Below are 13,264 nucleotides of genomic sequence, written 5' to 3' on the forward strand. Positions count from 1 at the left end.
CCGGTTTGGTTCCCAGACAGGAAAAATTTGTATGGCTGGCACTTTGGTACATTAAACTGCAGAAAATGTCCATGATAGCCTATTAAATTTTCACAAGGCTGAGGTGTTTCTCACTGATGCTAGATCTGAACTTTTCATCATTGCAGTATTATTCTCCTAAATGTCAATTAATGCACCTTGGATTATCACTCACCATCTCCTTCACTCTGGCCATGGGGAGAAGAACTGCAATTCCCCTCCGTGCTGCAGGTCTGATGCAGTGTTTAAAACCAGTATTTGAGATTTTGGGCAGCCTGGCAAAGTTCCCTCCCTGTGACTTGCAGAAATAGTGCATTTAGGGAAGGCAGATGCTGTTTTTTTCACACRCTTTCTAACAGAAACACAATAGATTTTGATTTGAACAGCAATGCCCTCTAGAAACACAAAGGACATGATTCAGCTGCCTAAACATGAGGATCTACTATCATTTGGACCAGCCTGTGTTTAGATGATTTGAAGTGAGCCCAGCCAGGCTGTGAGCAGTGCTTTGGGAGAGTTAACAAGCTGGAGAGATATGAAATATTGTTGTCTTCTCCCTGACTCTGGTGCTGAGTCATTTAGGTTTATTATATGTTCTGTTTGCATGGCAAACATGAACAAGTCACACAAATACCTTGAGCACCTGTGACTGATGAAAACTAAAATACAAATACCCTTTCCCCCTCTGGGATTGTTTGACTTCCTAGACTCTGAACATCTGAAAAACACAGCTCAATCACATGATTATCTATTATTTCTATAGTAGTCTTTTAATTAATATCAGTGTCATAACAATTCTGGTCCTAAAACTGTGCTATGCCTATGCCTAATTGAAAAAAAAGATAGCTTTCAATAGGACAAATAATAGTGAAATGAGCAGGGTACATGATAAAACGATTCCTTTGTCATTCACTTAAGCAAAAGTAATCAAAACACTTCACTATGCTAATAAATTGCAAAATTATTCATTGAGATGGCTTGTTCCTTCATCATGTCATAGTCTCAAAGGATTTGTCACCAGAGCTTCCACACAGATTTTCAGTATTTTTTGCATATGTAAAGAAGTCTTAAGGGAAAACAGCACAGAAGCTCAGGCCCTACAAAAGGCCGTGTCAGATGGGTAAGAGCTGGGAAGTTAAAACACTTTGAGCATGCCAGTATAGAATGATGTATCTAAGYGGGTCTTGTTTTCCTTCCTGTACTCAAAAACTCATTCTCAGAAAACTGTTTCTAAAAGTTGTGTGTTTGAACTGAAGAAATATTTTACCATCGATGTGCGACAACCTCATACTCCCTGTGTGTAAACAGCTACACATGGAAGTGGAGGCTGTAGAGCTCATTCTCCAAGCCTTCAGGAGGCTGCCCAGAGAGCTTTGTGTTGTCTGCTATTGTAGAAAATCTGTGTTGGGTGAAATACAAGCTTGAGATAAGGAAGAATGTTTAAGATTGTTTCTTTGTTCCCTTTCCACTAAATGTCACACAAGTCTCTTTACATTCATCCTATAGCTAACGAGTTTAATAAAGATTCTGTTATTTGCACACTGCAGAGTGAACAAGGTCAAGCCCATTTCACTGGTGCTCCTTGCTCTGGACARGATGCTCTAACCCAAAGCATCCTCAGCAGCAGCTTCCAAATGCATTGTGGGGTTACCTCTGCCCATTGCATGCATTTCAAGAGATGTGCCACAGTGTCTTTGGTCCTCCTCACCCCTTTACTTCAGGAATACCCATGGAGAGACGTTTTAAAGGGATTCCTCTGGGTCTGTGAGTCAGCAGGAGGTGTGACAGGAGAGCAGTAACACAGTGCAGAGCTCCACACAGGATTTTCCCTGGAGCAGCTCCCTTCCCAAGTGGCTCCTACAGCTCCTGCTGTGCTCTCTGCAGTTCCAGCACCATTGAGCCACCCAAACTGCACTGAGACTGAATTCTTGTCATTGAAAGTGGAGGTATTTGCTGAAATTCAATATAGTAACCCTTGGTCAGTTTACTGGGACRTGAGGTTCTTGGAAATTAAGTACCTATCAGCGTTATTTTCCTGGCAAAGTGTTTTAATTAAAGCCATTTAGTTCCTACTTAATTATTATTTCTGAGAGTGCTACCAGAGTTAGATRTTTAAACTGTAAATGCCAAGCATTTTGTCTATCCTGCTCAGTCTAATAAAACTTATTTATGACTTCCACCCACAAACCATCCCAATTATTATAACTCCAGGTCTCCAAGGGGCTGGTTTGATTTAGTTTACARAGAGATGAAGAATCTGAGTGGCTCTGGCACTGGAGTCTTTTGTGGTGGATTGTCAAAGGCCACATTCTGTGCAGGTAACTCAAGAACAGTCTTTACAGACAAGGCATGTCAGAGTCTAAGGAAAACACAAATAAACAGAAATAAAAGACCATTTCCCATAAAATGTTTGACACAGCCTGCCTWGGTAATGGTTTCATTCTTGTGCCCCGACTGCCAGAGACTGCATTTTGGGAGTCCTGAACTGAGTCATCAGCGCTACCCTGATTGAACAAGAGAATCACTGACCATTCCAAAAGGAAGTGATCTGCAAACCTTGTTTCTCTGTAAGCAAAAACTGAGATTGATCCCAGCACATGCTGTGAGGAGAAATGCCTTGGCCTTCAAGCACTAAGTTGTCTGGAAGAGCAGTGGTGTACAGATGGCTCAGATGAAATTTCAAACAACCTGAGGCAAGAAATCATKATGTACTTCAAGATACACACTGGGAGGGCTGCTTTAAATTGTGGTTCTTCTCTAAACCCTCTTGCAGATGCTAAAATTACAAACCAGGGTTGAGACTTTGGAATGAGACACAGTGTTGTCCAAGTTCAGTTATCAGTACCAAAGGGTTCAAAACTTTCCTGTTATTTACGGGGAGCAGAAAGACAGAGAATTCTTTACAGCATCTCTGTGCTTTCTGAATTGAATTTTTTCCATGCAGGTTTCCTTTAGCTTCTGTTTTGTCTGCTGAATTCTGTCATATCACTAATTTTTGGGGAAGAGAACCCACATTTTTTTAACTGCATATCAGGAAGTGTTTTCAAAACTGACTTTTAGTCCAATGACTTTATGAAACAACAATTTGATGGCTTACTTCCCCATTTCTCCAAGGCAGGAAAAGGAAATATTGGAGGATTAAACACTTAGCCTACAATGTGAGGTTCATGTAGGCAGTGAAAGGATTTCAATTCCACAGTTTCCTCCCTATGACTAATGTGTTTAACTGCAACACAAACAGGACAATGCTTTAAGCTGGCAGATTTGGAAGTTTAAAAAAAATTACCACAAGTATAAAAAGAAACTTTGCTGTTGCCGAGAATGAATGTCCTTGGAGAAAGAAGCAAAAAAATGTTATTGGCAACTGTTAGGTAGAGAAGTATCAATCAGCAAAAAAAACCAGGAGGTAGAGTGGGATGGGGAGTGAATAACACCTGCTGCTAAGATCATTTATTGAAATAACTGAAATATGAGGAAACTAGAAATGAGTTTTAAGGCCAAGACATCACATAAAAATAGCTTAAATGCTCACCCTTGAGTCAGAAGATGATGGAGGTGAAGCAGGGACAAGAAARCACATTCCTGGCTCTGTACCACCAGTGTGGAGCATGAAGAAGGACATGGAGGATCCATAATGCAGGAGTGATGAAAAAAGGGAAAAGACTTCCAGCCCTGGGCAAAAGGCAGGAATTTCACTGGAGTGTACCTATGGCCAAAGACACATCTAGAGCCAGGAAGCATTACGTGGATTGAAGGCTGGAGACAGGGTCCAGGCTTTTCTGTGGCATGCAGTAACTGGGAGGCTGGATAGTTGTGCTCTTTTCTCATATTTTCTTTCTTTCTTTTTCTTTTTTTTTTCCCCTCTGTCTCTCAAAGCACCTATTGATTCACTCAAATGCAATGGCCAGCCCCAAGAGGGAGCACAGAAAGTTCCTCAGCAGAACACCCTGTAATCTGGTGATCTGTGCATTCCTGTGGGTGGTGGATGTTGAAAGCCTTTCAGGGAGAAAGGTTTCCTACACTTTGTAGATAAAAGGACAGGAGCAGCAGCAACGTCCATTGCTCTGACTGCCTTTTGAAGGGAGGAACAGCCTCCTCAGTGCTAGGACGAAAAGCCATGGATATCAGTCACAAGGAAGTGAATCCCAGAAGCTGGCACTTAAATCCCAGAATCAATCGCTTTCCTGTGCACAGGTTTTGAGCAGGCTATTTGGATATTCAGAGGGCTGGCAAATAAGGGACAGATCTTAGGTATTTCATGGAGTGCTGAGTGTTTGCCTGTTCCTAAAAATGATGTGTGACACCAACAGTCTGCCAGCTCCTGCTACTCCTGTCAGGCTGAGTAATCCTCATACTAACAGCTGATGAAAAGAGGGGTCAGTAGTTCATTTGACTCAAGCTGGACTTYCAGATAAGCAAAGATAAACTGCACAGCTCAGCAGGTCACTTCTGCCTGCATGGCAAGGATGGACACACCAAGAACATGAGCAGGAAAGGGAGGGTGGTGCTGGGATACACAAACATGCTTTATGGCCAAMCACAAGTGTAAGGTGCATTGTTGCACAAAAGCCAACACATTCCAGATCATKCCTGTCAAGTGCTGATGGCTTTCAAAGGATCCATACTCATGCTTATCTTTGAGTAAGCCACAGATATGTGGTTTTGTCATTTTCAAGCTCCCAAATGAACCGACAGCAACAGATCTGAGGAGAGTCTTCAGTCAGAAAAAATGAACACATAGATGCCTCACAGTGATGAGCTCTACTGAATGCACCAGAAGGAGGATTTGGGACTACGAGWCTTTATGCCCATCTTGTGACTTGAACTTGCAGGTTGCAGAGTCACATCYTCCTCAAAATTGAAGCAGAGGGAAAAATCACCTCTGGAGTCAAAGCTGTGTACCTTAAACATACTAAGATACGTGCAAATAATATTTTAAGAAACTCAGGTATTTCCCAACATTGAAAGAAATCCAGTAATTTCTAATAGAAGGCTGATGACCACAAACTTTACTCCCTGTCCAGTCTTAAGGAGCTGTCTACAAATCAGCCTGCGGATAGTTTTATCTGTTTTATGACTTATTGATCTTGCAACTTGTTTCAGAGAAAAGATCCTATTTGGATATTGCTGTGTTTAAACRACCATAAAGTTATGAATATGTTATATATATAGACATTGATATGTTACATATAAAAAGGGTGACCGTGGGTAAGGAAATGTGTCCAAACCTCAACCAGCTGAGAAGCAAGTCACTTACAAAGACAGACATAAAAGCTTCCAGTGCAAGTACCTGGGAATTTCAACTTACCCAGCTGATGGCACCTCATTGAGACTTATGGAGAGGAGTTCTGTCACCAGTCCTCAGCCAGTGATCATCTGCCTGGCCCAGAGCTTTTGGATCAAGGTATGTCCCATTTTCAAGGTCCCAATGAAGTTTGCTCAGCAGCACATTGATGCAGTCGTTCCTGTAACATGTTATCCACAAGGAATTGGCAATGAGCAGTCACTGGCAAGTAGGAAGATGTGTGGGAAACAGGGAAACAATAAAGTCTAGAGAGTTTGAACACCATTATTGTTTGCTTGATGAAAAGAATGGGATCCCTTAAAGATCAAGGGCAGGTGGGAATTTAACTATCTTTTTCAGTATGAAGAAAATCCATCTGCACTAGTTGAGAGAGACTCTGAGTTTTCTCCGCTCTGATAAAACTCCAGTGGTTAAAAAACACCATTATAGATTCTTTCTCTGAGGCAAATAAGAATCTGGCAATATCATCCAGGCAGAGCTGGACCTGGTGGGATTCCAGCTGGGAATGACCCAGCAGAAAAGCAGGCTGCTTCATCTCTGCTATTGGTGGCTACTTACGGAACAATCAAAGATGGTAAGGATCTCTGGTGGTACCTTCTACTCCTGTCCCCAAGGGCCAGCTTCAAAGAGAGGAATGGCAAGGAGAAGTATTTCCTCTTACACAGTACAGAGTCTGCCCAGACAATATACATTGTACTGGAAGCACCCTCATTTTGCATTGGGGGGATGTAAACTGAGACTCTGATTTGCTGGTGTCATTGTAGAACCAATGGCACCTTTTCTGTTGCTGTATGTGCCATTCTTTGAAGGCAGAATAGGGTGGAAAAGGATCCCAAAGGGTTGCTCAGCCTTTGCCCCTGGCCTGAAAAAGGAAYAAAGAAGCCTAAGTATATTGTGATRTGTATTTGTCAACCCTGTCCCAGAAATGCATAGCAATAAATATCTGRAAGCTCTATTCAAGTCCATCCAAATGTTCAATTATCATTAGCATTCTTTTGAAAGACTTGCTTAACATCTTCCCYAGTTACACCTTGCTGAAATTTAAGCCCCTCTCTTCTCGTTCTATCTCCAGGGGATCTATGAAGCAGTTCACTACCAACTTTATAACAGCCCATCTCATACTGGATGACTCCTTTTAGATTTCTCCTCAGTCTTCTCAAGGTCAAATGACTTAAATTCTTGCAACCTTTCCTCACAGGTGATATTGTCTGTAGCTCCGATTCACTCTTGTTGCTCTCCTATGGATTCCTGTTGCTCCATCTATTTTCTGAAATGCACTTCTGAAAATTGGGCGGGGTATTCAACTGAGATATTGCTGGGGCTGAAGCAAAGAGGGGGATTGGTTATACAGCTCTGGATTATTCTACAAACACCTTCAAATCCCCAGGTCTTTTCCTGAAATTGATACCTAACCAGCTGTTCCAKACATTTTGGGAAATATGTTTCCTAYATTTGGGTAGTTAACTGRTTTTGYTTTTGTGTGAAGMTTTGCATTTATCCTCACTTCTTCATATTCATCTTACACTATTATTCCATTGTGTTAAAATCCTTCTAAATTATAAACCTTCTGTTGGTCAGAAGGATTTAAAGCAAGATTTCAATTCTACAAAAGCAATATAAACAGGATTCAAGAGCTTCCCAGGAAAGACAGATATGACTCATTGTCAGAAAAATATTCRGTTTGTTGTGCAATGATAAATGTCTGCCCAGACTGGAGGTGTAGGATGAATTAATTCAAGAGGTGATTTCTAACCTGATTGCCAGGGAATGGAAGGTGTTCACAGGATATGGATAATGCCAGGAGAAGGTTAAAATTTAGATTGAGTATGAGAAGAAGGGAAAGGACTGAAAAAGCTCACCTCCCAAACAAAAATCAAATACATCACAGGCCATAGTATCAGAAGCAGCCAGAGAATTTGACTACAGCCCAACATTTAYAACACTTTTTTAATCTCATCCGAGACCCACAGAGGCCTCAAGGGAAGATGTTGACTTCTCCCAGCTCATATGGTACAAAAGCTCATTATATTTAAAGGAAAACCTCCCTGGGAAGCTTATTTAATTTAACATCACGGTTCAAGTGAAAGGATGGGAAGATAAACAGAGATGGGGATTGCTGGCAGGCGAGTAGGGTGGCTCAGCTTTCAAACTGCTGCAGAATTTATTCAATGTGAAGCAATGAAGTTCTTATAGGGGTCTTTCACATGCAGTTTGGAGTCAATCATCAGCCTGAACAGGCTTTGGGGCATTGCTTAGAATTAAAAAGAGAGGGGGAAAAAAAGTTCTGGCAGAAGTCCTGAGGACACTTGTCTTCTTCTCCTAACCAGATACCAATAAGACATTTAGGATAAATCAGCAATTAACTAATTTCTGGACACAGCTGGATGTGGACTAAAGGATCAGTGCAAAGAGGCCAAGTAACCCAGGGAGATATTTAATTTTGTCCCAGCCAATTCTGCAGAGAAAGGCACTGTAGCAGGCAGCAGCCACTTGTGAGGAGGATGGAGRTTGATTCTCAGGAGCCTGTAACTACAGTTCTCTGCTTAACACTCAAATTGGAAAATGGGATTGTAATCTGATGCATGACACTTTTGAATAATTAGATATGACAAATTCAGTGTGCACAGCAGATGAAGCTGCCAAAAAANAACCAGAGAATTGCTACAGTCAATTTTTGATAGCATAGAATAATTGATCGTGAAATGAACAACTACAGYAAAAAATATACTTAACCAGAGAGAAGTATCCAAAATGCCATAAATGCATAAATTTCGTGCTCAATGGCGGAGGGAAGTGAACTGAGGGCACAAAGTTACAGGTAAAAGGATAAGCAACTCTTTTTTTTTAAATTTGTGGACAATTAATAGTGAGATTTTCACTAGAAATAATAACAGCATCTATGAAGTGTAGGGGAAAGGTTGGCAGTGGATTAAATTATCAGTGCAAGAAGTAAAAGTTGATGGAGAAAGAAGCTAAAAAGTGTCCAACTAATTAGCCTTGAATGGAGAAGGTGAAATGGAAAATTGCACAAAAAATGTACAAATGCTAGCTGGAAGCTGGACCTCCACAATTCAAAACACAAGCAGAGAAGGTAACAAATTGCCTGGACTTACAGCACACAGTAACAACAYGCTTGAAAACACAAAAGGGACTTCCAGAAACAGGTTGTAGAAGTGCTCTTCAAACATGTCTCAAGAGAACCAGCTGATGGTGGCTGTTGCTCCCAGCAGAGATGAGCAGATCAGGCTGGGRATGTTTCCCAGGAAGGCAAAGACAGGACACGATTGAAACTTATGTTAAACCCAGAAATGCTCTCTCTACTAAAACCACTGCCGAATGGCAGAAAAAAAATATTCCTTTCCACTCCCTGAATGTTTCTGACAGCGTGCTAATACCAAAAGGAAGTATGCCAGCCAAAAGTGAGCCTGTGAGCCAGGGAATATAGTAAATGCTGGCACAGAATRAGGCAACACAGGTGGGAAGGAGGAATGCAATCCCAAAACATTTCTGGGCTTCTTCTGGTATGGCATTATATACTTGAATGTGGYGCAGCAGAATGTTTGAAGGGAATTTCTGGTTTGTCTTCCACCCAGGTGATTGCTGTTGTCTAACTGAGGAGTGACATAGGACCAAATTGCAGTTTGGATGGGACCTCAGGAGGTCTCCAGTCCAACCTCCTGCTCAAAGTAGGGTGAGCTATGAGGTCAAAACCAGGTTACTCAGGGATTTGCCCAGTCTGGTCTTCTAATGGTGAAACAAGAAGATGTTTTAGGCCACTGAGGAAATATATCAAGTAACTGTAATACAACCTCGAACCCATTCTTTGGCCTCCTTTTAAAATCAGATTTGACACCCAAAAATGAAATTAGTTTATTTTAAAGGGTTTTTTCTTTATCATTTACATGAACAAATGATGTCCTGGGTGCTCTAGCAGATTCAATCTCTTAATCAACTCTTTATTTTTCAAAAATTGAGACTTCCCCCTCCCTATTTAAAATCTTGCTCACATAAAATCTGAGCCCAGTGTTTGGGTTATTATCAAGTAGGACCAGCACTGGGGATCAGAGTCCTGCTGTCCCACAGTGGTATGTAGGCATTACAACGTTTGCAAGCAGGTATTGGTCACTCCATCCCATGCAAACAACTGCAAACAGTTGAGCTGTTCCATTTCACACACACACTGAGTTTAAGTATTTTCAAATAGTGCTTTCTCCACTACCGCACATGGCAAACAAAGAGATTTACAGATGATCTAAGGGAAGATTCAGACCACCAAAGGCATGCCTGAAATTAAACCCAGACACAAATCAGTCCGAACGGGGCTATTACTGTGTTCAGAGAATCAATTAATGAAACTCCTGCTCACAAAGGATAACTGAAACTAAGAAACCAGCAATTTCCCTCTCCCCATCTATTGTGATTTCCCATGCTCATTGATCATTACTTTTGTGGGGCTCTACAATTCAAACAGAASTGTTTATTTCTTGCTTTTCCAGTATCTCTTCACATATTGTGAGGAAAAGGGAATCATTTTAGAGATGAAATCAAGAGCTTTAAGGATTGAAAAGTGCTCTTATGATTGTTCCTGCTCAARCCTAACCATGTTTTAAAGTCTCTTTCACACAGACCTAACATAACCTGACAAGGTGGTTATTTATTACAATAAGGGTCTTCAGTTCTGTGGTGTGAAGTTATTGCGTCACCCAAAGGAATTCCAGGCAGTCATCAAAYGCTGAATATTTTCACCTGTATTTATTTGGGAGGAAATCTGTGGTCAGGACTGGCCTTGCTTCCCTATAATGGCTCTTTAGATTCAGACCCTGACTAAAGTTTGGAAAAACTGCACTGCCCAGATTTTATGATTATACATAGATCAGCACACAAGCGTGGTAAAACTGATGCCTTGTCCAGAGGATCTTGTTGGGAAATGAATTGTAAACACTACTCWTTCTCAAGTGGAGAAAGCTTCTCAGTTTCTTTACTAGAGACTCTGGARCACAGGAATGATATCCCAAGTTCATGGCATGTATCCTGCAAGTTGGGGGGATGCAAACTTCACAAAGTCTCGAGACTTGGTCAGGAACAATCCTCCAAAAYTAGGCCACTTTGTCTTTTGCTCTCACATCATTGTACACAGAATGAGCCCTTGGACATGTGGTAATGTGGTGTTTTATTGCRTGGCCCTCTTCTTCCTGTTAGTTGACTCTCTGGGAATTAAAAACCATGAAGAAACTGTGGCAAAGGGAGAAAAAAATATTAACTTTGCCTGCTTGCATGACAACCTACACAAACTGCACGTCTGGGGAACTGTGACTGACAGTCTTCGTGAAGGGTTGTGTTTGAAAWTTCATTCTCTATGGTGACCTCTGCATTTCTGGAGCTTCATATTTGAACAGATGTTAATTCACACAACTGGACTGAGGTTCTTTTTGTTCTTAAGCCTGTTCTTGTTTTTTGTTAGGCTGAAGGGTATTCCTAGTGCTCTTTGGGGCTTGAAAAAATACACYATCTATCTAACTGCAAAGTATGAATCCTAAGAAAAATACACAAGGTKGAAATCATCTGGGAACGTACAAAACCTGATGATTTCCTCCATACAGTAGGAAGGTTAGAAATGTAGCCTTAGAAAATCAGGGCTTAACTAATAGAGGCCTCCCAAAACCAGTAGRTCTTCAAGAGGAGTGAAAGAGATGAGACAGTAGAACATTTCACACTTCTTATTCAATGCCACTGCAAACACAGCGGGATTGAAAATAGCAAAATGCAGAAAACTTGTGCAACCACTTCTCTGCAGGAGAGGTGGGATCAGGCCCTGCTCACAGGACCTGGCACGGTGTCACAGCCATGCAGGCTGGACTCCCCSACCAAAGAGCTGACCCCAATCAATATGCAGAAGGTTCTGACTCTCCTTACATGGTCAATGCTAATTTTATAAGAATCAGTTTTTGRAAACTACTGAGTCACTTCAGCTGAYRGGTTATGTATGATTAATAAGCAACATAAGGAAACAATGTTTGATAGTTTAATGGGTTTAAGTGCAAAGTAAAATTATTTAATTACACAAATTAAAAACACTGCAAAGTCTTTCCAACAATACAGTTCTAAAATTTAAATTGTATTACTGTGACCATTTGAYGTCTAATGCTGAAACATACTGAGCAACTCTTAAAAGTTTTGTGCTTGACTTCAACTTCTGAATAAACAGTAGACTTCAASGACAATTTCATATTCCACAAGCACAGAGGCAGAATTTGTAAAACAGTAATGTTATGAAATAAATCTCATTTAAAGAATAAACTCTACAGAAAAACAAATTATTAATAAAATATACACACACTGAAGTAAAAGCTGGAATCCTAAAAAGCATAAGGCTGAATCCTAAAATTTATCTAAACAATATTTAGCATTATATCAATAAAAAAAAATAATAGATTAGAAAAACTGTAATACTTCCCCTAAGGTATCCTAAGGCTACTGTGCACATTCAGTTTAAAATTAATTGAATTGACAACAATGTCCTTATTTCTAATGCACTTAGGCTTTTAGTTTTGTTTACTTGTTTTGCTCTAAAATTCTAGATAAAAATTAAGGTCATTAACTCTTATTCTAAGTCTGGGGAACAGGACATTTTATAAGTGATGTTAAGCAGTTACATTCTACTCACGAAATACAAAATAAGCTGAACACATCAGTTAAGGATCTGATACAGTTAAGACTGTCAGCTTATAAGTATTTTTACACAAGCACTTCACAAAATACTTAACATTAAAGTCTAAACATCCATGTAACTCAAATATATTTGTGATGCTCCCAAAGGGTTAATACTGTCTTGTTTCATTTCTTACATGTAGTAATTTAGCTGTGAACAAAAGCAGCTCCCCGCTGGTTACCTTGGCTAAAGGAAACACAATGAACTGGTAAAAACCAGTTTTATCTCACTGCTGTTGCCTAGGGCTACAGACAAAATGAAGTAAAAAAATTCACATGCAGAGTATTAGGTGCTTATGAAAGATCCAGCAGCGCTGTTGCCTAGTGATTCAGCGAGGAATCAGCACAGGCCAATGAGGTGTTTGGGTACTGAATAACATCCCCGATGACTGCTTTACATCTCCTGCAATTCTGTCATACACCCCCATGATTTCCCAGYGGTGAGAATCACTTTCAAGGGAACCTGTCAGAAAAAAAAAAAAATTAAACAAATAAACACATCACACATAGCAAGATTACTATTTTTGCTTTTCCCTTTGGATGTTGATACTGCTCTGGATTATGTGCCTAACCAATATGAAACGTTCTTCATTTCTATTAATACTCAATTGTTGCTACAATTTTGATAAAAATACTTTAACAATTTAAATCAACCTTTAGTTTTCAAATTGCAAATACGTGTTACTGAATTGCAAGGAACACACTAAGGCAAAATTCATYTTATCATGCTTTATCAAAAGAGCTACAAATGATGATTTTGATGTTTATCATCAGGAACTCGGTCAGTAATGCATAAAGATACTGGTTTTTTTATCCCCCAATTTTCAAATTCTGGGTTATTTTTATAGTTGCTTTGGTTTAATTTCAGTTTGTTTTGCAGTTCTTKGTGCTGTTGTACACAGTAGATTTTTTTGACATGAAAGCTGCCTCATTAGCATGGACTATATTTTGGAAAAAAAACTACTTCAAAGATAAAGCATCCTTTACCTCAAAGAAGAAAAAGAAATCAGATCTCTCCCCACTAAGACTATATGTGTGCTCTACTTTAGTGACATTTTGTCTCCATATTAAAAAATAATATTCATATTAACAGAGCACATAATACATATTTAGCTGAAAAAAGTCTGCTGAAGGAGAGCAGGAGCATTTCACARGAATCTTTTCATCTTCAACACCTCTAATCCTAAAAGACATATTCTTACTGTATAGAAGAGTAAACAACATGAACAAAAA

At 40.0% G+C, this 13,264-nt stretch overlaps 1 protein-coding gene across 1 annotated transcript in view; it reads right to left on the reverse strand.

Annotated features, from left to right (window-relative positions):
- Nucleotides 1-12,318: 12,318 nt before the first annotated feature.
- Nucleotides 12,319-13,264, reverse strand: part of POLN (DNA polymerase nu) — an 88,464-nt gene continuing 87,518 nt past the window's right edge. Inside the window, exon 24 of the mRNA XM_057374040.1 lies at nt 12,319-12,494. Within this exon, the coding sequence (XP_057230023.1) occupies nt 12,426-12,494 (69 nt within the window). The 3' untranslated portion in view covers nt 12,319-12,425. The remainder of the gene's footprint in view (nt 12,495-13,264) is intronic.

Source organism: Malurus melanocephalus, unplaced genomic scaffold (genome assembly GCF_030028575.1).
Source record: "Malurus melanocephalus ecotype Western Australia unplaced genomic scaffold, MMel_1.1 scaffold_214, whole genome shotgun sequence".
NCBI classification, from domain to species: Eukaryota; Metazoa; Chordata; class Aves; order Passeriformes; family Maluridae; genus Malurus; species Malurus melanocephalus.